General features: G+C 37.5%; 1 pseudogene and 1 gene segment (V, D, J or C); one reads left to right on the top strand and one right to left on the bottom strand.

The window, feature by feature from the left end:
- Window positions 1-12114: 12114 nt before the first annotated feature.
- On the bottom strand, window positions 12115-12541 carry LOC105499639 (peptidyl-prolyl cis-trans isomerase NIMA-interacting 4 pseudogene; annotated as a pseudogene).
- Window positions 12542-16161: 3620 nt separating this feature from the next.
- Window positions 16162-17006, top strand: LOC139364346 (T cell receptor alpha variable 27-like). The segment is given in 2 exon segments: window positions 16162-16299; window positions 16532-17006. Coding segments are annotated over 2 exon segments (342 nt in total).
- Window positions 17007-26785: the final 9779 nt, after the last annotated feature.

Raw genomic sequence — 26785 nt, 5'->3', positions numbered from 1 at the left:
TAGAGTAACATCAAAGTACTTACAGTGACCTGTAAGAATGCATGATCTATCTCTCGTTACGTTTTAAAAACACCAACAGAAAAATAACTTTGTCAACCCCGAATTGTATACCAGTAAAAATATCACAAAGTAATTATAATAAAATAAAAACATTCTCAAATGGAAAACTGAGAGAATTCATTGTGAGCAGACCTGCTATAAAGAAGTCCTAAAGGAAGTTATTCAGGCTGAAGGGAAAGGATACCAGAGGAAAATCTGTAACTTCAAATACAAAGGAAGTACAACAGAAATGGTAAACGTGTGATAAGATACAAGAAACTAGTTTTCATTTCTCTTTTACAATCAGCTTTATTGAGTTATAATTTATATACAAAAACTATACATATTTAATATATGCAATTTGATGAGTTTTGTCATATGCATACAACCATGAAATGATCATCACAATCAAGGCAATAGACATGTTTGCCACCTCTAAAAGTTTCCTTGTGACTCTTTGTTTTTGTTGTTATTGCTGCTGTTGTTGTTGTAAGAAAAATTACCATGAGATTTACCCACAATAAATTTCTCTGTGCCCAAGCCTGTATTGTTAACTATGGGCACTATGTTGTATAGCAGACCTTTAGAGCTTATTTTTACATAACTAAAACTTTAAAACCATTGAACAACAACTCCCAATTTCTCCCTCCCCTAAATTCCTGGAAACCATTATTTTATTCTCTGCTTCTATGAATTTGACTATTTTAGATACCTCAAATAAGTGTAATCATGCATTATTTGTCCATTTGTGACTGGGTTATTTCACCTAGCATACTCCCCTTCAAGTTCAATCATATTGTCATGAATGGCAGGATAGTCTTCTTTTTCAAGGCTGAGTAATATTTAATTGTATGACTATACCACAATTTATTTATTTTATATACCACTTAACTTTCTTTTCCATATTTTGCATATTATAAAACCACATGAAGAATAAAATTGAACACCATACACAAAAACTTACTCAAAATGAATTAAAGACTTAAGCATGATACCAGAAGGTGTGAAACTACTAGAAGAACATGTAGAGAAAAAGCTTCATAATATTGGACTTGACAATGATTTCTTGGGTATGACACCAAAGACACAGACAACAAAAGCAAAAATAAACCCATAATATTACATGAAACTAAAAATCTTCTGTATGGCAATGGAGCAATTTATGGAAAGGGAGAAATATTTGCAAACCATATATTGATAAGTGGCTAATTTACAAAATATGTAAGGAACCCTAAAACTCAGTAACAACAACAACAACAACATTTTTTTAATGGGCAAAAGACTCAAAAAGACATTTCTCCCACGAAGACAGACAAATAGGCCACAGGTGTATGAAAAGGTATTCAGTATCACTAATCTTCAGGGAAATGCAAATCAAAACCAAAATGAGATATCACCTTACAAGTGTCAAGATGACCCTTGTTTTTTTTTAAAGTTAAGTATAGGTAAGTCTGTGGCAAAACTGAAATCCTTGTGCAGTGTTGTTGGGAATGTAAAATGGTGCAGCTGCTATAGAAAACATTATGGAGGTTCCTCAAAAAATTTTAAATAGAACGACCATATAATCCAGCAGCCCCACCTCTGGGTATATATCCAAGAGAATTGAAATCAGGATCTCAAATAGGTATCTGTATTTCCACGTTAATTTAAGCATTATTCACAGTAATTTCCCTTCTTAATTTATTTAAAATGCATAGACTGTTGAAATAAAATGTTATAAAATTCCCCGTTGGAGTTTTCAAAGTCTAAAGACAGAAGGCATCTGACAACTATAACATGGAGGAACGAGGGTGAAATAACCTATATACAATTTCTATATTTTTCATGAAACAGTATAATAAATATAAACAGACTATGAAAGATTAAGTAGTAAGCATAGTAGTAATAGGCAATCCTAATAGAAACCACTAAAAACATGATGCAAAAAGAAATAGTCAAAAATCAAATAGCTACATTGTAATAGAATAAGAGACCAAAACAAAGGACAGAAGTGGAAAATGAATACTGAAGTAATAGACTGAAATACAACCATATTAATACATGAAATGAAATGGTCTAACATTACATGAAATGTAAATGGTCTAAACACAGATATTTAAAGACAGAAATCGTCAGTATGGATTTTTTTTTTAAAAGAAGATCCATCTACATACAAACTCACTTTAAATACAATGACAAAGATTAAAAGTAAAAGAATGGAAAAAATATCCATGAAAACACTAATCAAAAGAAATCTGGAAAGGCTATGTTAACATCAGACAAATGGGACTTCAGAAAAAGAAATATTAAAGAAATAAAGTGAAACATTACACAATTATAAAATGGTTGCTTCACTAAAAAAATGTTTAAAGTGCTTGTACCTACCAACAGAGTTTCAAAATATTTGAAGCTAAAATTGTTATAACTAAAAGAAAAATAGACAAAACCACTATTACACTTGGAGACTTAAACCCTTTGTGTTCAGTAAATAATAGAATAAGTATTACAGTTAGAGAATCAGCAAAGATGCAGCAGACCTGCTCAACACTATTATATTGACATTTATGGAACACTCCACTAAATGACAGAAAGCACATAAAGCCATGCTTAGAAGGAAATTTATACAGTAAACATTTACATTAGAAAAAGAAAAAAGGTTCAAATCAATAATTATATTTCCTCCTTGTGTGAGTCCCCAGTGATGATGTCCTACATAGAAAAAATAATAATCCTAGCAATCCAAGAAACTCTGTTTTTGAGTTCAGGCAAACAAGAGTATTTTCTGCTGTTACTGCACCAGGTACCCAACTGGAAAATGATATGTCTCATATTTTATGTTGCTCTCTTATGCTCAAAGATTAAAATGAGATTAATTATATTTATATCACATATCACAGTTCTGGAGGAGGTTATGAGCCTTCCTATTACAGTAATGATATCAGAAAGGGTATAAAGTAAGTTTAGTCCTTCATCTTTTAAAAAAATAGCAGTTATGAAGATGGTTTGCCACGAAATGAATTCTGTTACACACATGATGAATTATATAGGACATTATAGGGTACCTTACAATACAATCTGTATATTTTCACACAAGGTGAGATATCACTAATTATTAAATGGAGCTATGCCACTATGTTTTTCCTTAGCTTTTCAAGGGATAAGCACAAGAATATTCAAGTTATGCAGTGGATCAAGCCTAAGAACAAATACGAAAGCTGATAGAATAAAGAAAGACTCAGGCTAGGTTCTGGACTAGCTGAGACTAACATATAATAAGTCCATAAGTGCCGAATGAACTGGATGTGAGGAGTGTATAACCTTTCTCAATTACAACGTGCCCACCTTTTGCTTTATTTTTCGCTGAATGCATCTCAATATAGCAATGTAACAACACACTGACATCTCATTTAACTGTCAGAAGCATTATAGGACACAACAGAGGGAACAATCCACTTTTCTGTGTCCTATTTGATCTTTGAGAGTATAAAAATCTGATTTTTTTCTGTGGGCAGGTATAGAGGGAGTATATGATAATTTTGTGTACTTTCTGCTCCATTTTTCTGTAAACCTAAAACTCCTCTAAAAGAGTCTATTAAACTGTCAAAAATCCATTTTAATGTAGAAGCTAAAAAGAAAAAAGAAAAATCAATCCAATGAGCTCAATCTCATAGAAAATATTTACTACAACCAGCTTGGATTATTTCCTACTTTCCTGCCTTGCGTACTCTCTTCAACTTTTTGCGTTGGTGCTTCTTTGGTTGTGTTTTTATTATGCAGCATGCATTATGTAAAATTGTGCATATGTTACATAATTTAATGATACTAACATGAAAGTAGAAATAACTTCTGTTAGGAAAAGCAATATAATAAGTAATTTAAGAGAATAAGTTTATGGGTTGGATAGGGTGTGTAGAACTCTCAACTCTGTCGTTATTTGAATTATAGTAGAAAAGTTAATAAATGTCTTAAATTTCAATTTTATCATCTTCTTACAGGAGATCATCATGATCACCCTATTGGAAGTTGTTCCAATTATCAAATAAGAAAATATCTTTCAAGAGCTTAGCTCATATTCTAGCACAATGTAAACACTTAATAAATTATTATAGGTAAAGAAATGGAGGCCCAGAAAATATAACGAATTCTGCTCGTAATCAGAAATCTAGCACATTATAGAAAGAACACTGAGTTTTGAAATCCTAGCTATAAAATTTAAGCCAAGTATCTTCAACTTGTGATATCACTAATCTATCCTCTTGAATACATTTACTGGGAGTAAAAGATGAGCAGAATAGAGAAAAGTAGAGGGAAAGAGAGAAACCAGGGGAAGCACTTTGAAACCACCAAACACATATTACCTCTTGAGGTGTTCAATCACACAGATAGGCATACTCCTTGATGGCCATTTGTACCAGGGCTGCAGGACTTGATAAAAGAGAACCTAGAAAAACATTCTGTAATCTTCAATTGATTTGTTGCCCTAGATCTGGTCCACATCTCTCTACAAGGTTATAAATGTCATGTTCTTTTCAGCTGTTTCCCCTCGTATTAATGAAATGGAAAATCCTTTCTCTTCTGTCCTGACAGGGTCCTGATTATTAACTGGCGTTACAATATTTTTCCTCCTATTGTTATACAAACTGTGTGTAAAGTATTCTCTTTATTCTCAAGACTATGATTTAATCCAATTAGTAAGAGGGAAGATCAGGATAGTTAGCTTGACTTTTCCATTATTCAGTAAACAGGCATTTATATAAATGAAGTGGGAGACTGGCAGTTTACTCCTATACTGTGCGAGCTTCCTTTCATTAAGACCTCAGTGTCTCACAGCTTCTCATGACTCTTCTCTCTCCCACTGTCACCTTCTATAGCAGCGGGCTCTTTCCTGGCAGATCTTAATGTGGGAACTAAAAAAGGATTGATGTGTACCACATATTACCACAGACAGATTGATAGGGTCAAGCTACGAAGAATTATGTAGAAAAACGCGGTGATAGAAGCAAAAGGCAGAATGGGATGTACAGTTGAGCCAGAAAATTCAAGGCAAGAAAAGATAACAGAGATTGAATGTCCATAAATGTCCTTATTTCTGGGCTAGGGCTCTGTGACTGCAGGTACAACACAGAACACATGAAATCCTAAGGAAAGAGTGTACGTACTGGGCGTTGGAGAGCTGTGAGTGCCATCAGAACTTCCTGAGTTTCTTCTAAATGTCCTTTCTTCAGTAGGTAAATCTCTGAAGCACCTGTGGGTTGAGTGAAGAATTACCTAAAGGGCTAAATCTTTCTCTTCTTACCTTTTCTCTAGTCAGTGCCAGACTTTAGGGTATGTGTCCTCTGGATCACAGACCTCATTGAAAACAAGTCCCAGTATCCTAGTATGGCTTCCATTCTAGTGGGAATGGCGAGCCAGGCCCCCACTATGCTCCTGTCCTGGGGATGAATGCTCTGCAGTACCTCTATCCCATGGCTCTCCTTTAGTCCTGGAAACAGCATTCAGACCCCACAGTCTCTCATCGCAGTCACTCGGGATCTTACAGCCAGCTCAGCGACAAACAAAAACATAGTGTGGGGCTCATAGCATCCCTTCCAAAGACTAGATTTTCTGATTCCAGGTACAAGATTCTTGTGACAAATGACAAAAACAATTTGTCAATTCTTCCGAACAGAAGGTCCAGCAACCCTAACCTCCCAGTGTGAACCAGAGAGATGCTGTTGTATATGACTATGCTCTGAAAGGCATGAGAGTGACAAATGAGGCTGCTACCGTGTGATAGCCCCACGACAAAAATAAAAAGGATGGCAGCCTTGGAAGCCAGTTGAAGAAAACATACCTAAAACACACTAGAAAGAACAGAATGCTTACTCTTTCTTTTTGATAAGAAAGCCCATCTTTCATATGCTTCCTTGGTCTAGGGGCCAGGTAACAACAATAATGATGATAATGATATTAAAATACATCATTTAATATCATTTTCATTAGTAATAAATAAAAAACAGGAAAACAGGATCAATTAAGTAAGCATGAAATTCAAATAATTAGAAGAAAAAATAAATCTAAGGAAATCATGAAAATGGTATAGATAAATGTATAAGCATAATTAAATGATGAGAAAAAAGTAGAATTGGATAATTTTTTAAAAATTGCATCATGAGAAAATTAGATTAACTCTTCTTTTATTGAAGTAATTATTCAAAAAAGAGAGGGCCTATGTAATAGGTATTATACAGGTGTATAGACACATTTATATTTACATTATACAGTTTTCTATCATTTTGTCATCTTAATTTATGTTTTAGTTCTCCGTGTGTTTCTCCTTCCTTCACCTCTTTTCAAGCAGGTGGTGTCTCTGTGCTTCAACATGTAAGTGATGATACCTGGGAAGACAGAAAGCTGTGTTTGCCTATAGAGTCTTCTGGCTTGCTTTGAAAAATCTAATTTCATCCAGGAATAATAGGGTTTATGGAAGTGGAAGAGGTGGAAGGAGGTTTTTGGTGATAAATAGAAGAGAGAATGGCTTTTCCAGAAGAGAAGAAAGAGGTCTGTGGGTCCTGGGCAGCAGGGAACAGGTCGTTGTTTCTTGACAACTCTCTGAGAATTAATAAGACCCAAGAGTGGGATGGTTGTTTGTTAATGAGAAACAGTTCTCAGGCTTGCAAAAGATTTTGGGGACTCCATAAGCCTGAAAAACAGAAACCTTTCACTTGGAATACACACTAACACAAATAGTTTATAACACATTGGATAAGAAGGCTGTGTTTGTGATTCCACTCACAGACCGTAGTGGCACCATTTATAGTAAAATTGGCTTGTGAGAATGATTACTGGGCAAAGAACAGAACTTGTCTTGGTTGTCTTTATAATCACACACACAGGTCTCATTAGATCTTTGAAGCATTAGATCTCAACCGTTCTTAAGTTTGGATATTGGGCCAGGACAGATGAAGAAGACCTGGGAATCCCTCAGCTCAGCTCTTGTGGCTTCACATTGGAAGTGAGCACAGAGGAAAAGGCTAAGGGATAGGGCAAACAGTCATGCTCATTGTGGATTACTCAGAGTTCCCTGTGAGAAAAACATAAAAAGGATGTAAATTCTGTAGTAATCCTGAACTCACAATCGTATGCAGTTCCACCCATCAATAGGGAGCAGAGTTCTTGATCTCAGCATGCCAAAGGGGGAAGGAAGATCAAAGCTTATTTTCATGCTTTAACAGGTACAAGTAAAATTCTGAGAAAGACTGCCAATATCCTATTCATAATGAATCTAAATTGGAGTGAAAAGGAAGAAGTAAGAGCTCTCCTTACTAATAAGGAGGCAGAACTTCCTCCACCTTTCAGTCTCCCAGCCTGAGGCTCAACCACCTACGTCTGTGTGCTATGTTCTTTTGGCACCTGCAGCCTGTCCCCCGTGGTGCTGCTGGGCTTATGGCTCCCAGTGTCAAGGCAGCGAACTTATTCTCAACAGGTGTATAGGGAAGGGCAAACTCAGTGAATCAAATATTTTTAATATTCTGAAAAAATGATCTGGAAATACAAGCATATAACATTTAATAAATGTTATTTATAAATTATATGAACCATTATCAACTTCTCTTCCTCTGCCTTAGCCATGTCAGTAACTCAGTTATTCTCTCTCATTTATTGGCATTATATGATACTCAATATTATTCAAGCATATGCATTGGCCTATAATAGTTGCTTTTCTGTTTCTATCCCCTAAATGTTGGTTATAGTATCTTATAATGGGACCTACAATATAAGCACTCCCCACTTACACACCCGCTTGTGCTTAAATCTCAATAATCGCCTACTAGTGAATGCAGTGCTGATCTCTTTAATTTATGGTTACTTTTTTTCCAGTTTCTTCCATTTCAACAATGTGCACATTTTGTTCTTTGTGCCACCTCACAATTTTTCTTTGCTGACTCTTTGTTTCCTTGAGAGGATCAGGCAAGAGGAAATTGACTTCTCTCATCTATCCATACCTACTCTGTGATCTTAGATAGGCTTCCTCCTCTATCATATGAAGACAATTTTACCTGCCCTACCTCTTAACAGGATTATTCTGAATTATCTTCCAAAATGAAGATTTCTTTGCATCAAATAATATAGAACTAGGAAAGAATTATATATATGATGAGATGAGCCTCATTGTATGGGTAAAGTAAAATGTAGACTATTTCTGAAATGGATTGTATATTAAATTGCAATCTGGTTAGAGGTTTAAGTCACTAAAGAGGTAGTTATTCATATAAAACCGACTTACAGTTGCTTTGATAAATTAATCAGGAATGCAGATCAGTTAATTAATTTATAGCACTTGTTAACATCCAAAGGAATTAAACCTTTCATCTCAGAATTAAGCTCTAACCATTTACACTATAGTCATTTTAAGAATTTTAGGATTATGGGCCGGGCGCGGTGGCTCATGCCTGTAATCCCAGCACTTTGGGAGGCGGAGGCAGTGGATCACCTGAGATCAGGAGTTCAAGACTAGCTTGGCCAACATGGAGAAACCCTGTCTCTACTAAAAAATACAAAAAATTAGCGGGGTGTGGCAGCGGGCACCTGTAATCCCAGCTACTCGGGAGACTGAGGCAGGAGAATCACTTGAACCTGGGAGGCGGAGGTTGTAGTGAGCCGAGATCGTGCCACTGCACTACACTCCAGCCTGGGCGACAGAGCAGGATCCCATCTCAAAAAAAAAAAAAAAAAAAAAAAAAGAATTTTAGGATTATGTAAAGCTACTAATTGACTAAAATAAGAAGTTTTTTCCTTGGAAGAAAAGATATAACAATCTCAGCTTTGGATAAAATTGGGTAGAACAGATTTCCCTACAACGGTTAAAGGGATAAAAACACAAGATATCCCCAGCATCTACATTAAAGACTTAAATTAAGGAAGTAAAAATATCTCAGTAGTTGAGTTGAGGAAGTGGGTCAAGGATATGAATATCCACAGCTGCTGACAAGGGAAATATATGTTAAAACATTCATAAAATTCGAAGTAATTAAAATGGGTAAGTATACATGCCCACTTAGATTAGATGTTAATTCTTAATAATTAACATAATGATCTATGGCTGTTTGTGTGTCACTTCTACATCTCAAACTTTGATGTGGATCACCTGGGGATCTTGTTAAAGTACAGATTATGATTCAGTAGGGCCTGAAATTCTGCATTTCTAACAAGCTCCAAGGTCCTATTGAAGCTGCTATTCTGCTGAGCAAGGTTTACACTACCTGAGAGGCAGTATTCTACAGGAGCCAAGTGGGTCCACTCTTTAGCACACTACCTAGATTAGAAGCCTGTCTCTGGACTGGGCACGGTGGCTCATGCCTGTAATCCCAGCACTTTGGGAGGCCAAGGCGGGCGGATCACGAGATCAGGAGATTGAGATCATCCTGGCTAAAACGGTGAAACCCCGTCTCTACTAAAAATACAAAAACTTAGCCGGGCATGGTGGCGGGCGCCTGTAGTCCCAGCTACTCGTGAGGCTGAGGCAGGAGAATGGCGTGAATCCGGGAGGCGGAGCTTGCGGTGAGCAGAGATCACGCCACTGCACTCCAGCCAGGACAACAAAGTGAGATGCCGTCTCAAAACAACAACAACAACAACAACAACAACAACAACAACAACAACAACAAAGCCTGGCTCTGCCCGCTTACTAGTTGTATGATTATGGGAAGATTAATGAACTTCTCTGTGTCTCAGTTTCTTCATCTGAAAAATGGGAATAATGTTAACTTCCTCCTAGTGTTGTTGTGAAGAATAAACGTGTTGATTTATATGAAATGTTCAGAAAAGTCAATAGCATTGTTAATTGTATATATTGTTTGGCAAGCTTGTCATATAAAAAATCCACGTGTTTTTGACTGTCTACTAAATACCTATGTGTTTTTGATTGGCATCTAATTGGCTACTTGTGTATTAGTTGGTTAAAAAGGGACAAGGTGACTAATTATTGAGTTTTACATAGTTGTTACACTTCTTCACATAACCCTTGTCACAGAACAATATAGTCATATATTCTGGGCACTTTTCACTTAGGATGAGTGTGGCTGATGAGGCTGATGTATTCTTGGATTTTTCTAGATGATGATTCATCTAGGTTGGGCCTTTCATTAGGGCCTGTTGAGAAAGAATTGAAGTAGTAAAGTTGAGCTTCAGGGAATCGTCTAAATAGATTGGTTGAAACACAGTCTGATTTATATACATAATCTCCATACAGCCTCAAGACATCCTTGTGGCATAAGCAATATAAGCTTCATTCAATTCATTAGAAAACTGTTACAGGAGTGGGTTAAGTAAATTGTTTGATGTGACCTAGCCAGTAAATGGCAATGATGGAGTGTTAATGTAAGTATGTCTGAATTCGGTATCAAGTCGTTTAGGCAGAATTCATCACTCCTCTACCAAAAGTGTTAAGTGTTAAAATATTTCTGAAAGTTTTCTCTTGTATCCAAAATTTTTTATATTCATTATTCTATTTGTTCTGGTGATCCTGAGCTCCCTTGAGGACATTGGTGGCACTAAGGAGAGGCTTACACAGAACTGGTGTCTTGAACTCAGTTTCCCCTCACCACCCCTATCACACTGGAGGCTACCCAGGGTGGACTCAGAGTGGAAGGAGAATTGTCCATGTGGACCACAGGCTGTTACCATGGAATGATTCTGGAGGACTTGATAGTGTGGCTAGAAGTTCTATTTTAAGCTCTGAGAAATGTGGAAAATCTAGGGAGGTCAACAGTTGACCCTGGCCCTTTCCTCTCTGGTGCAACCTCCAAAGGGCTATTCTATTTCTCTCATTTGTTATTGAGCTCTACTTTATGTGTAAAGGCAGGTTGGATAGTTTCCAAATCTTTGTTGGGTTGCCCCTCTAAACCTTGGATAAAGTCTTTCTCCGTGGCCCCATTGTTAGCAGTTATTACATGTCCAATGTTTGCCTGTAATGCTGCTACAGGTCTTTTTTGACACATTAGTTCTGAAAAATTTTTTTGACAGCAGCTCTTTTGGACAGTAAGGACCTGGAAGGCAGAGACCATATCTTGTCACATTTATATCCCCCAAATCTAGTACAGGGCCTGAAACTGTGTTTATTAAATGAAGAATGAGTTGGAAAATTAGATTCTGGAGAAATGGCTTGCTTAGAATATTTTAGTCAGGAATGAACTTCGTACTTTTTTGCCTATACTCCTACGGAACCATATTTTTTCTAATTATATACCAAGAGGGATAATTGTACAGTTTGAGCGGGAGTGTTTTTATTTTCCTTGTAATATACTGATAAAAAACTTTTTAAAATAATGGGCATATTTGAGATAGAATATTTTCTTTTTAATATATTGATAAACATTCTTTTATAATGGGCACATTTGGGATAGAAATATATTCTATCCCAAATATACTAATGAAACAAGCAAACATTTCTTCTGCTTGTTTGCTTGCAAGCAAACGAGCAAAACATTTCTTCAGTAACTGACCAAAGATGATAGTGATTCCATTTCAACTTAGAATATGAAGAGCTAAATAGTGTGACTTAATTTTGTCATATATTATGAATAATAGAGCTCATAAGAAAATGAGCTATATTTTCATGTATTTGATGGAGCAGAATATGGCAGGGAAAGAGCAAAATCTCTTTCATCTGGATATTCATCATCTCAGACCAAATCTTCATTAAACTTGGGTGCAAGAGCTATTAGGAAAGCACTTGGGAGTTTTCTTTGAGACTTTGTGACGTGGCCTCTGATGAATTGTTAATTCAGAGACTTCCATAATTGTAAATAAACTGGCCATAGGACAGTCCTCAAATCCAAAAGATGAAAGAGTGCAACCAAACCTGGCTCATTTGCAATTGCAGTGATACCTTGTGGAAATAAAATTAATATCTGGAGTACAATGACTTTAAAACAAGATCTTAGATCACTCTAAATAGCTGTTAATCAGGGAAAAAAAAAGTTTCCAGTTGCTGAATATTTTAGATCTTCACTTCTGTGTTCCAATTATTTAAGAGACCACAGAGCCTTTGTCACCAGGGCAGAGCCATTTGCTCTGATAAAGGGGAACAAGATCTTTTTTTTTTTCAGTCTTTCATATGATTTTATTTTCTTCCTTCAACCATAATAATATGATCTCCAAATTTTGTCTTAACCGGTGGGTCTGTAAACACAGGCTTATCCATCCCACTTACAGGAAAGACAAATGCTATTTCTTGAAATGATCCCACCATGGACCCTCTGGTCATCCAACCCAAGTTGCCCCCTTGCCTGGCTTTATCTTCACTATACTGTGAGGCCACTTCATTGACTCTCATCCCAGACTTTAACTTTACCCTGGCTTCCATGGTTTTGCCATGTTTTTCACATAGAATGTGTCTGACCTTTACTTCATTGCCACCACCTTTGGGATCTTGAGCCTTCTTGTCAGCACTGTCACTCCCAGAGACTGCTCCCCCTTTCCCTGCTTTTCCAGAACCACTTTTTCCTTTGGGCGGCATCTTGGAAGTTTGTTGTTGAACTCTGAACTGGGGAACAAGATCTTACGAAGAACATTGTTGATGTGAACAACTAGTTTACTGAAGTCATGTCCTTCAACACAAAAAGAAAGAAGAAAAAGAGAGATGGGACAAGCAAGTTGTTATCATCTTCGATTTCTCCTACGTCTTCACTAAATCTTTTTATAAACATTTTAGAGTGGTCAGGCATGGTGGCTCACGCCTGTAATCCCAGCATTTTGGGAGGCTGAGGAGGGAGAATTTCTTGAGCCCATGAGTTCAAGACCAACCTGGGCAACACAGTAAGACCCCATCTCTATGGAAAAAAAATTGACAAATTTTTAAAGAGGTTTTAGAATCACGTTAATATACTTTCTTTCTCACAAGTCGGTTAATCTCACAGTGCTCCTTAAGCTCACTCTCACATACTGTATTTCCAAGAGTACTGTAGTAGATTATAATATTATTTGATGACAACTATTTATCTCCCACCTTTGCCATGATTTAATCAGGATATACTTCCCCCCACATTGTTGACTTTGGACTTGGCCATATGACTAGCTTTGACCAATGAAATGTGAGTGAATAGGAAGTATGCCACATCAAAGAAGAAACGAAATATATTCATGTATTTTGGCTCCTTCTATTTCTGCTCTGCATGTATCATATAATAGTCATTCTTTCAGCTTCTAACTCCTAATGTCAAGCAGACTCAGTTCTGCATAGTTTAGAATGAAAAGATGAGTCATAGAACAGATCTGCTGTCTACTTGCAACAGGGAGCACAGCCTCAGAGCCTCGGAAATGCAGCTGACACGCAATTAATATACCATAGACAACACATTTGTTGTTGTGAGGACTGACATTTTGAGATAGTTTCCACTGAGCCTTATCAGTCAGAATTGACTGATATATAAGTCATATCAATTCTATCTTTTAAAGATTTCTCATATTCAGTCACTCCTTTTCAATCTCCTTGTTACTATCCTGATCCAGATTCTCATTATTTCTCACCTGGCTAATTGGAATAACTTTTTAGTATATCCTCTACCACTTAGTTCATGCCTCTCCAATTTATTACCACCTCTGGAGTTGTCCTGCTAAAACACATCTGTGATTAGATCACTAAGCTATTTCAGGACCTTCCACAGCTCTTCATTACCCAAAAATAAAACTCTAGGTTTATTTGGCCATCTAAACCACTACTCCCAGTAACTTTTTATCCTCATTCCTATCATTACCTCCATGATCTCTGAACTTCAGCCCATCAGATGACGTCACTCTAACACCTCCTTCTTTTATATGTTATTTCTTTATAAACTTGGCAAAATTCTACGCAATCATGAAGGCCCAGTAAACATGATATCTTAAAAAAAGAGATTTTTCCAAGTTACCTATTAATAAATTACAGCTATTCCCGCCCTGTCTTTTAGCATTTTATAGTTTTGCAATAGCACAAACCCACCATGTTATGAATATTTTTTGGTTCTTATTTCCTCTCTAGCTCAGGTTCCTCAAAGATAGAAACTTTTTCCTGTTCATCTCTTCAATCTGAGCTGTTATTAACAATCCATGCCATGGAAGAAGCACTCAGAAAACGGGCCTACAGCTTGGCCCCAGTGCACTTTGACAAGGGCCCTTATTAAATGAGAGCTGGTTTATGCTTAGGTGTGCTGGAAACATTTTACTGTAGGGACGCTTGAGGTGTCTCTAGTTCATTATATCTTTTAGGCCAATTCATGACTATATTTCCTTTTCTTATACCTGGCAGTTCTTACTTAGGATAGAACCCCAGGAGGAAGATATGACTCCAGCCACGCTGTTCTGGATTCTATCCTTTTTGTAAACTGTGGCAGAATTTTTCTTCTGACTGAAAGTGTAAGGAGATTCAAGCACTAAAAAAGATCATTCCATATTCCCAATCAGTATAATGACAATGATAGTTAATCCCAGTGTCAAGGAAATTTTCTTCTCGTTCCCATCTTGAAGCTAAATTGTTATTCTGCTTTTCAGAGAAATGCATATTATATCTAAAGGGCTTGGGTTATGGGATTCCTCAAAGAAGCAGTCAATAGCTCATTATCCTTGAGCAGCTCATTTCTTATTCCTGTGAGCCCCACAGGCTGACCCCCTCTATTTTAAGCCCCTCGAGGAATCTGGATTCCCACATACCCACTTAAAGGTAAATTTTTTAAAAAGAAAATGCATGTGCATTGTATTTTCCCATTCAAGATATTAACAAATAGTCATATGGCCAATCTGACTATCCTTACTAATGACTCTATGCAGTGGCTGAAGCAATCCTCTCGGTACACAAGATTTTGTGATATTTGAATACATACTACACCCACACCACAACATCTATATCCTTAAATCACTATACCAATGCACAAACACTTTACATATTAATTCATGATTGTGTGTTCACATCTTTCTGTCTAGTAACTGCTGGGGTTACAAGAGTGAAAAAAGAAGCCAACCTTTTCCACAAGGAACTTGTAGATGAGCCCAACAGGTGCAATTACTGGATAGTGTGATGAGGGCTTTGATAGGCATGAACTAGGGATCTAATAACAGAGTAATGTAGTAGAATATCAAAAATATATTCTAAATTAAATAATCTACAACAGAATTGTTTATTTTTAATTTAGTGAAAATATGTTTATGATACTGTACTTACTCATACTGTATGGCCCTGTAAATGTAGTATCATTTCACACCAGATATGCCCCCCACTACAGTTACAGTTACTCAGATACTACATGGTTCAATACACTTGTTGAGGATATCAGAAATGATAAGATGATACTTTCATTATCTTCTATTATTCTTTTATTCTGGCTTTTAAATGATCAATGCTTAAAAGGATGTATTTTCCATTTTTTAAATAAGGTCACAGTACTCTTTGTGTAACTGGACCCAGGTCCAGCTGCTTGCCACTTGAAAGCCAAACACGAGAAGCGAGGGTAGATGGGAAAAGCAGGTTTAATATGAGAGCCAGCAAACTGAGAAAATGGCAAACTAGCATTCTAAAGTACCATTTTACATTTTTAAATTCACCATGAGGTTTTAAAAATGAAACGCAGGATGGGAGACATGCAGGAATGGTGCAGGGTGCAGGGTTTGTGTGTCTGGTTCTAAAGGCTATCTTGGGTAATCGCCCCTCTGGGGGTCTGATTGGTGTTATCTTGACTTTGGCCTGGTGGTGGACAAATTGTTCACAAGTCCCCCTAAGCTTAATGATGTCTCAATGGGGACTGTGCCTGGTTTGTTTCAAGGTTTGACGCTGGGATTTCTTAAGCAAGAGAATAATCAGACAAGCATGCATTGCTGGCAAGGAGTGTCCAGAGGGGAAGAAATGAAGGGATGAGAGGGGAGGGAAGGGAAGGAAGAAAAAGAAAGTGGGTGAGGTCTCCTGTTACATTTCTACTTTAATCTTGATATTTATGCTTACCAAATGTAATTGGGAGAAACAGAACATTATTGGAAGTAAATCACTTTTCTATCTCTCCACAGGAGGGTAGTATTTCAAAAGACAACATACATTTTGAGTTGGAGGAAGGGGCGGGTGGAGAGTGAATGATTCCATTGGCTGCCACACTGAGGCTCCTGCCTTTCTACAGAACTTAAAGTGGGTGGCAGCAAGCACTCTTCTAGCCCAAAGAAGCCTGTTCCAGGACGGGCTCTTCCAGGAACAGCTAAAGTCAGGGGCCATGTCCACCATGTGATAGAAAGACAAGATGGTCCTGAAATTCTCCGTATCCATTCTTTGGATTCAGTTGGCATGTGAGTTGAAAAGGTTCCCAATTAAATTAACAGAACATCCTAAGAAGATGGAAAATCCCTGATGGCAAGTTGCTTTATGGCAAAGTATGAAAGGAGGAATTATAAAAGAAGGAAGAAAGGGGGAGAGTAAGGGAGGGAGGAGAAAGGACTAAGGAGGGAGGAAAAATTATTTCAGGTTGGGGAACAATCCCTAATTCCCTTTCCTGGTTGCTTCTGCTCTGTTTCTAAACAGGGGTGAGCACCCAGCAGCTGGAGCAGAGTCCTCGGTTTCTAAGCATCAAAGAAGGAGAAAATTTCACTGCGTACTGCAACTCCTCAAGTGTTTTTACCAGCTTACAATGGTACAGACAGGACCCTGGGGAAGGTCCTGTCCTCTTGGTGACACTAGTTACGCGTGGAGAAATGAAGAAGCAGAAGAGACTAACCTTTCAGTTTGGTGATGCAAGAAAGGACAGCTCCCTCCACATCACTGCGACCCAGCCTGGTGATACAGGCCTCTACCTCTGTGCAGGAGCACAGTGCTCTTGAGGCACCTGCTACCTGCACCCAAACCCTGCTGCCAGTCCCAGTCACATGGCTGCCACATGCCTCCAGCTCCCCCTCACACAGCTTATGGCGTGAATAGAGAGAACAACCTCAGCCCCTCAAGGAACTATTTCTACTGCCTTTCCAGAAAACATTTTCCACACACACTGAAGGACAAGACCCCTCTGCTATAACACAAATATCTGGAAATGCAGCCTGCTATTAGGATCATTAACGATATGGGCCTGCAACTCCCCAGGGTGGGCAGTAGCAAAGAGAGTCGATATGGAGGGACAAACGGAAGCTATCGGACAGACTCTTTCTGAGTGTTCCACCCCTGTGTAGAAACAAAGCAGAAGGCTAGGGATTCTTTCCTAACCTGAAATGACTTTTTCTCCCTCCATCCACCTTTCTCACCCCCTCATTCCCTCTTTCTTCCTTCTTTCATTAATTCTTCCTTTCATGGTTGGCATCAGGGATTTTCCATCTCTTTAGGAATTTCTGTTAATTTAAATGGGAACACCTTCCGCTCTCATGCTAATTGAATCCAAAGGATCAACATGGAGAATTTCAGAATACATCATGGTTCAGATTGGTCATTCCGTTTTCCTGAAGACCACAGCCAGGAATGCTTAGTACAATGGGGCAGAAATGGATGGTTTCACAGCTTTCTTGTAGTACTCCGGAGATGATGAAGCTGCTGTTTCCAGACTCTTACACTGCAGTAAAAAGCAGAAATATTTTTAAAATTAGAAGAAAGTTACCACTTTTTTGGAAGAAAGATACCGATAGTACACCTCAGTAGCATTCAACTGTGGTTTCAAAGCAATATCCTAGTTGGTGGTTCTGAACATGCCCAGACATTAACTACAATGGCCTGTATGTGCACACGACTGGCTTGGGGATGAGTCTTTGAATGGCAAATATCAGTAACTTCAAGTTTTCAAGGTTGAAGAAGAAAGAAGTTGGCAGTTTCCTCCACATAGCAAGCCCTCCACTGGCCCATTTTCATACTTGAAGAATTTGTATTTGTTCTGTGAGGCAAGATGATATAGCACAATGCACATGAGTTTTTGAGTTTTGAAATCAGAATAACTTAAATTAAAATCTCGTTTTCACAATTTTCTAGCTCTGTGTCCCTGGGCAATTATTTATCCTCACCTACATTTCCTTATAAATTAATGTTAGTAAGACCACCTATCTTGTTGAGTTGCTATGAATTAAATGAGATAAAATACACAAAATTGTCTCAAGTTCCAGGCATAGCATGCATACTCAATAAATGTCTCTAAAATAATGTTGTTATTGATGCCCCTATGTAAGTGTCACCGCTACTGTGGAATTTTCACTGACTACTTAAGGGGGAATGAGTTATTCTCTGCCTAATACTCTGAGTCATCACCAGAGGAGTCAGGAAGGCAGACACTGCAAGCTGCCAACCTAATCACAATTCTCTTCTGCCTCCTTATTAACAAAACCCTCAATTTTGATTTGAACGACAGTATGTCCAGCTTTAAAAAAACACTCAACACTACATTTTACCCTCTCTTGCCACAAGGGATTGCCATATACATATAGAACAGTTCTGACCAGTGAGATAGGACCAGAAATCTGCTAGGGCCTTCCTATAACGTTTTTTTCTCTCCTGATATGAGTACACATCTCCCTATCCCTCCCTTTCTCTTTTTAAAATATGGAAGTGATAACTTTGCCATAAAGGAAAACACATACCTAATCCCCTTTCCCTATCCCATGCATGGTAGTCTTTTAGATGCCAAGTCAAATCCAGCCCCCAGATTTATTTCTGCATGAAAATTTTTAATAAACCATTATTTGGTTGAGTTTTTTGTTGCTGTAGTTAAACATAATTCTAACTGTAGCAAGATTGACATAAAATGGCTTTATGATTTCTTGTTTCTATGTGTAAGAGCATGAAAAGATATATAAACAAATTACTTTGTTTATACAAGCATGGGGCCTCCATTTATGTTGATCATATCTATTTCATAAGGTATTAATATTCCCATAATTTTTTTATAAAGGAAAAAAACTTCACCTTTCATTTAGAGAGGACTCGTTATTAAATTTCCATAGCAATTTCTTATACTCATGGAAGATTATGGAATCCAACTTTCATCCTAAAGTCTTTTAACCACAGACAATTTCCATGCAAATAATAACTGTTGTCTTACATTTGTCTTAGTTTTATATTCCAAACGTTATTTTTTTTATTTTCTTATCCTTATTCTACCCAGTAATCCATTTTAAAAGCAACCTCTACAAATTTTATCACATTAAACTTCTTAATTCTGAAAATTTTAAAGGCAAATACAAATAGAAATGAGAAAACAATGTTAATTCTCTCTGATGCAAAAAGAGAAAGACACTCTCCGCTCCCTTTTCTTAGCGCACCTACTTTAGAAAACTTGTAATTGTGAATTTTTTTCTATCCCTTTGAAATGTAGGTAAATCTTTTTAAAAGCTAAATAAACCTTTTGCCAGTTTACAATCCAGGACTGTCTTTCTCAAGGACCTGAGAGCATTTTTTTTGAAATGTAACCACGAAGGGAGGTAGTGCCCTAATCTAGTTTTAGGGGAGGATAGGAGCCTAACTTCAGCTGGAACTTTGTTCCTAGTTGCAAACCAACCTCCTGTCGTAAAGGTATGAGAAATGTTTCCTTTGCCTGAAGGCAATTACAAAACAGGTGGCTACCTCAATTACCAGGTAAATTGAGGATGAACTATGTTTGACAAATGATGCTGTCAAGTCCTCTAGTTATTGTTTATCTTGAGAAATTGTAGACAATCAGTTGCATCTGCTTGGCTATATAAAAGGATAAGATTTCTTTATTTCTTTGTAATATCTTTAGTGGATTGCCTGTGAGATGCATCACATTCTGGTTTAATGCTTATTCAATGAAACTGTTTCTTTTTTTTTTTTTTTTTTTTTTTGAGATGGTGTTGCACTCTGTCACCCAGACTGGAATGCAGTGGCATAATCAGGGCTCATTGTAACCTCTGCCTCCCAGGCTCAAGCGATCCTCCTGCCTCAGCTTTCCAAGTAACTGGGACCACAGGTGTGTGCCATCATGCTCAGCTAATTTTTTTGTATTTTTGTATAGATGGGACTTCACCATCTTGCCCAGGCTGGTCTCTAACTCCTAAGCTCAACCTATCTGTCTGCCTTGGCCTCCCAAAGTCCTGCGATTACAGGTGTGAGCCACCATACCCAGCCAAAACTGTTTTCTTTCTCCTTCTCTTCTACCTTTGTGGGACGGTGTTATGGGTTGATAGGAGATTCTGTTTTACTTCCTCAACAAAATGGCCCAGGGTCTTTCCATAATCACTGGGCTTACATGTCTCTTCCTGAAAAGCACCATGAAACTAAGAAAAGAGCAAGGGTTTCTAGCAGCTCTGTCCCTTATTGGCTGTGTAAATTTGGAAATATTATACGAACTTCATGAGCATCAATTTCCTGATAAGTACTGCAGAAAGTAAGTATAAATACTTAATTTACAGTATTATTGTAAAGATTAGCAATGTTTTGGGAAATCCCTAGCATAATGGACTTAAAAAGTAAAAAATTGAAAGTGGGAACCACAGCTTCCACAAGGTACACTCAAAACTTCATTTGTGTCCTGATATACATTTTGAGCCAGGAATATGTGTAAAAGTTAAAGAAAGAGTAAAGAAACGCGAAACACAACTTGACAGTTAAAGACAGGTTTACTTTAGATAAAACCTGAAGGGGGCTTCTGGTTGATTTTTTATTTATTTATTTATTTTTTTGGTCAGGAGCACTTTCTCTTACAGACTAAGAGTGTATATTGGTTTTAGGGTGAGGGGGTTTATCACAAGCTTGGAATGTTCATGTGTGGAGGAGAAGTTTATGGTGGGGGTTGGAATCTCTCTCACAGGAGGGGAAGTTATCTTGAGGCTGACCTCTTTCTGGTAGGAGGGGGTTATCTCAGGGCTGGCACCTTCCTGGTCGGAGCAGGGTTATCTCAGGGCTAGCATGCCTCTGGCTGAGGAGGAGTTTGGAATGTTTCTGGTTGGAGATGTTATTTGTGGTTTATGGTTTATGTGGCATATGGTTTATGTGGTTATTTGTGGTTTATGCTGACCATAGCCATTAGGCTGATGCCCTTTGGACTTAGGAGGTTTCTGATTAAGGTGAACTTTAGAATGAGGGCTTGTCCAAGATGGCAATGTTCCTGCTCTGTCAGTATGGAAAGGACACAGTCTCTTCCAAGGAACTTACTCTCATGGTGATAGACAGCCATAGACTTGCTCCCATAGCCATCGACTAGCTCCCATAGCCATCATTCTCCAGGGGCTGTAAGTTGAAGAATCCTGTGACCTACAACCTCCATTCAGAGCAATAATTTCTGAGAGAAACTGGACACTCTCCACAATCCTGAATCACTGTGTGCCTTCCTGAAAACACACTGCTGATGTTTAAGACCAGACTCAGGCACCTCCCCTGGGTGGGGCATCTGCATTACTGCAGAGGAAGTGGTGTTAGCTCTAGGTGGTACTCTAACCTGAGAAAAGTCTCCTTAGGCTGTCAGGAGGATTGATGGATGAATGGAGAATAAAACTCTCTGAAACATGAAGAAGACTAATAATTTAGGCTGAGGGTGGGGGATCAGTAGCAAAAGAGTATATGGACCATAAAATTCTTAATAACATGCATAATCCTGCTTTCTTATCACCAATTCTGCTTTATCTCTAAGAGCCAAAATGAAGCTTGAGATTTAAAGAAGACAATTTGTTTAACATTTATTTATAGATTCATGAATTAATATTTTTCAGTATCAGGGCCAATATGAGACTTGATCTGTTTGTCCAAAAATTATTTCTAATCTCTGATCACTGTTCTTATCTAAACCATGCCTATGGACATAGAGGGTAGAAGGATGATTACCATAAGCTGGGAAGGGTAGTGGGAGGCTGGGGGACAGGTGAGACTGTTTAACAGGTACAAAAAATAGAACGAATAACACCTACTATTTAATAGCACAACAGGGTGACTACAGTCAATAATAGTTGTACATTTTAAAATAAAGAATGTAAGTGGATTGTTTGTAACTCAAAGGATAATGCTTGAGGGGATGAATACCCCATTCTCCATATGTGCTTATTTCACATAGCATTCCTGTAACAAAACATGTCATGTACTCCATAAATATATGCACATACTTAAGTACTCACAAAAATTAAAAATTGAAGAAACTCAAGGCCAAGAAAAAATTTTAAAAAGAAGCAGATTGAGAAAATGTAAGGTGTAGCTGGGAAGAAAAGGTTAAGAAAGGTAAGAAGAAAATTGTGAAGGACTGTCTGAATTGAAAAGCATTGTCTCTGTGAGTTTGCCAACAGCAACATTATTAGCATTTTGGGCCAGGTAATTCTTTTGGGGGAAGGGGCTTTTCTGGGCACTGTAGACTGTTTAATAGCATCCCTGGTCTCTGCCCACTAGATGCCAGTAAGATCCTCAGCTGTGGCAAACACAAATGTCTCCAGACACTGCCAAATGTCCCTGGAGGCAAATAGCCCCTGGTTAAAAACCAATGGTCTGTATGTCTACATATTGAATGTTGAATTGATAGAGCAGGAAAAACTTTTAGGAGACATATATATGTGTATATATATATATATTTATAATATATATATTCATATATACAAAATGAGGATGTTAACATTTTTCTACTATTATGACACTTTTTATTCCTATGGTGGTCATATGTCCTAAGTTGCTATTATTTCATTTGGCTTTAATTAAATAAGATAATTTCAATGTAAAAATGGGAATTGTGATATATATAAAAACATATATTTTTATATATAAATATATATAACTTTTTATACAATTCATTCACAATGCAAAAAAAAATTCAGTCTGATCATGTTCCAGACTTTACCTTGGTCAATATCTTTTATCTCTGACTCCTTAAAGACATATAGACTATTTCTCTATTGTCTCTCTAAGCTGCTGTGTTCCTACTTTTCCCCAAAAAGATTCTTAAACCCTAAAAAGATGACCCCTCCATTACCCCCAACCCACACACATACACACACAAGCACTCACACATATGCACCACAGTGTGCAGAAGGTGGACTAAACCACAGGTAGGTGGAGCTTTCCACTACAAAGCTGAGTGGCAACGCCCAGGAGCTGCTGCGGCTGGATCTGTCTCATGAAATTGCTCAGCCTGTTGAATATATTTCTAGTGGGGAACACATTTTTGTTATCAGTTCCTATAAAATAGAGAAGGACTTAACTGGGGCAGTAAAGGGTATTATAAAAACAAATAGATGTCTGTTAAAGGAAGTTTTCTGGAGTATGTGATGCCTCAGTTCAAAATCTGGCAATTTAATAGGAGTTAATCAGACTGAAGAACAAAAGCATGTGGGGGAAGGTGCTCCAGTTTGAGGAACAGCATACATATACAGGCAGGAAGCAAGGCAGATTATAGCAATTTTAAGACATAATGTATAATTTGTAAGTTATTATATACTGTACATAAGTGACTCTCATTTATGTAAGACTAAACAAGAACCTTGAAATGAATCGTCTGTAAATCTTAATATGGTAAGATGAAGGATATGGGAACAAAATTACTAAGCATATCTACATCCTAACAGAGCACAGGTAGGGATAACTGCACTAAGAACAAATGAAAAGAATCATGATACTGATTGATGATAAGAAAAGTTAGTTCTTTAGAGACCCTAATCCCTTTTAAGTGTGGGAAGCATTTCTAGATAAGTTGTAGAAAATATGAAAAATATGATACATAAACGTGATACATTTTTGACTACTGAATAAAGCTGACAATTGTCTTTAAAAGGGAGGAAATATATAATAAAGCTTTGACTTAAAGAAAAAAAGATTTTCTGATTTTTACAGTATAGCTGATATTGGAGTTATCTTTTAGCTACAAACTACTGCAAAACTGAAAAGACATATGAAACAATTCTTTTTAAGGAAAGAAGACAGTGAATGTTTGCAATTCTTGGGAGAGGGAAAGACTGCACAGTGACTCCCACATTCACTCAGCATTTCTCCCTTGTGGCTATTTTCTAAGCCTCAGCACTGGGACTTGGAGTCCCAGAAGAGAGTGGCAGCCTTACTGCATGGAAAAAAACAGAGATGAATATAACTGTGATTTGAAGAAAAGGGTACTAGAGAGAAGTGAATCTTATATAAGAGGGTCTTAAAATACGTGTAGAGTGTTTGCAGAGCCTACACGTAAACTGCACATGCACAGGGAGAAACTTTGGGAAGCTTCACAGAAAACAACTTCTGGGGGTCTAAAAGCTCCATGGAGATTTCAGGGGTTGCACTGTGCAGAAAGACATTGGCGTTCTGGCCTATCCAGAGCAAAGGAACCTTGGGAAACACTTTGGGCTTTCAATTGACTCACTAGAGTAGGGATTACATGCTAAGAGTCAGGGCTATGTTCTAAGACAAAAATAATAATTGAGGAAAAAAACCCACCCCTCACAGAGATTAAAGTAAGTTTCAACAGTATCAGGGTTATCTGCTTGTAATTTAACAAAATTAACATTTTTAGAGAAAAACAAAATAATCTACAGATTTTGTAGTGTATAAAAAATGTAATGAAGCAAGAACAAGGGCCAATAATCAAGAGATAATATAATGAATAGAAGCAGACCCACAAATGATTTAAATGTGGAATTAACACACAAGAATTTTTAAATAACTATAATTAATATGTTTCTAAAATTAAGGAAACGTGAATAAAATAAATCAAAATTTTCAACAGGAAATTATTTCAATAGCATATTTTAACAGAGTTTTAAAATAGTAACAGCATACATTTAAAAATTACATAGACATTATAGAATTGCAAAATACAGTATCTGAAATTAAGAAGCCATTGAGTAGGCTTAATATGAGACTGGAAGAGGGACACAGAATTAGTTAATGTAACGACAAATCAACATGAAATGCCTTTAAGTCAAATAAAGAAAAAAAAATTAAAGAACAGATCTGAGCACACAAATGATGTGAGGTAATTCAAATGGCCTAATATATGTGTAACTGGGGCCACAGAGAGGAGAGAGAAAATGAAACTAAAACAATCCGAAGAAATAATAAGTGGAAATTTCCAATTTGATAAAAGTCTCCACTGATTCAAGGAACTCAGCATGCGCGCACACACACACAGAACAAGAGAAAAGCATACTTCTCCATATCAGAGTAAAACTGCTGAAAATCAAGGAAAAAGAGAAAAATCCTTAAAGTCAGCTTTGCTTTTGGTTTTCAAAGGGTCGATTGCATTTCCCTCAAGTTTTTCTGAAATCATGGATGAGTGAGCCTAGTAAATGCCCAGCCCTCTTCAGGAGCCAGGAAACATATGTGACCCAGTTGCAAATTTGGGGACAGCCTATGGGGGCCTGAAGATCACTGCATTTGACCCACATAGGTAGATACCTGAGCAGCTGGGCTGGCCAAAACTCATTTGACATTATAGTATAGGCAAGAGAATGGTGTGGACTCCTCATTCCAGTCAACCAAAAGCAAAGAAGGGGGTTATTCTACTGGCTGAGATTATTGATACTGCCTTTCATGGAGAAATGGTTTGCTACAATACAGTGGGGTAAAGAAGAGTATGTCTGTGGAAATTCTTAATCCCACCATGAATTATGATAAAATTTAATGGAAAACTACAGCAACTCAATATAGGCAGGACTGCTAAAGACATAGATCTTGAGGTCATCATCCCACCAGACAAAGGAAAGTGCTTGCTGAGGGCAAAAAACAATAATGAATGATGGCAGAAGAATGAAATTGTGCCTAGCAGCTACAACCACTTCACCAGTGACAGAAACAAGATCTGAAGTAGTTATGGGTACATCTTCCTTTGATGTGTGTGTGTGTGGCAGGAGGGTAGAGGTTAACAACCCATTCTTTTTATTTATTTTGTTCTTCTACTCTCTGCAATAGTCTGTGTTTTTATTTGTTAGCTTTATGGCTCACTATAAAATTTACAGGTTATCGAAGGAGAAGTATGACTCAACTAGAAAAATAATAAACTTCACTTAAAGATGTATAAAGTGACACAAGGGACCTTGCATTTTCTTTTGGGGAAAAGGTTAACATTCTTACAATTTTATGGAAGATAATTGCATCATATTAGATAGAATAATTATTTTATTATTGTCTTATATGGAAATTAAATACCATCAAATGAGGTATGACCTAATGCAAAGTTTATAAGGAGGTACAAAATGGTGGTTTGTACTGGATTAAGCAGAGAACCAAGTTTCCCAGAGTTTCCTTTTTTGTATGGTAGCAGGATAAAATTGGCCAAAGAGAAATGTGTGTGAGATATGGAAGGCAAAAGTGAAACAGTAGCCACTGCTCTCTGAAGCAGTCATTTGTCATATGTGACAAATAGACACGGATATGCCCAGCTCGTTCCAGCTTCTCGTCACTCTGTTCCACTCCATGTCTAGCATGCCTTCCTGTTGACCAGTCACCTTCAGATGCCTGGCGACAGATGAATGGAGATGGTAACCACACAAAGGCAAGAGCTTCCTTAGACTTCTTGAACTTTGCCTTCAAATCACACTTCAGCAGCTGCAGATGCTTGCTTTCTCAGATTAACTGGTTAGAGTTTCCTTCTCTGGCCTTCCCACAGCCCTTAGACCTTCACTTCCCTGTCTCCTTTCACAATCATGTAAAGCCAAATTCCCATAATTAAGCCCGTATCCCATACAACTCATGGTGACTTTCCTGTACTTGACTGTACCTTAATTGATGCACTAGGCAAATATAAATTAGTTCAATGGAAAGTTGCCCTGTCCTTAAAAAAATGTGTATCCAGATACCTATTGGGAGAAAGAACAATCAGAAATCTAGTCTTAGCAGAAAAAGAGTAGATCTTAAAAGAACACATGTAGCAAGGTGAGTTGCAAGGGAAAGAAGAGA

This window comes from Macaca nemestrina, chromosome 7 (assembly GCF_043159975.1).
Source record: "Macaca nemestrina isolate mMacNem1 chromosome 7, mMacNem.hap1, whole genome shotgun sequence".
NCBI lineage: Eukaryota > Metazoa > Chordata > Mammalia > Primates > Cercopithecidae > Macaca > Macaca nemestrina.
This window is presented reverse-complemented; position numbering and strand designations above follow the sequence as displayed.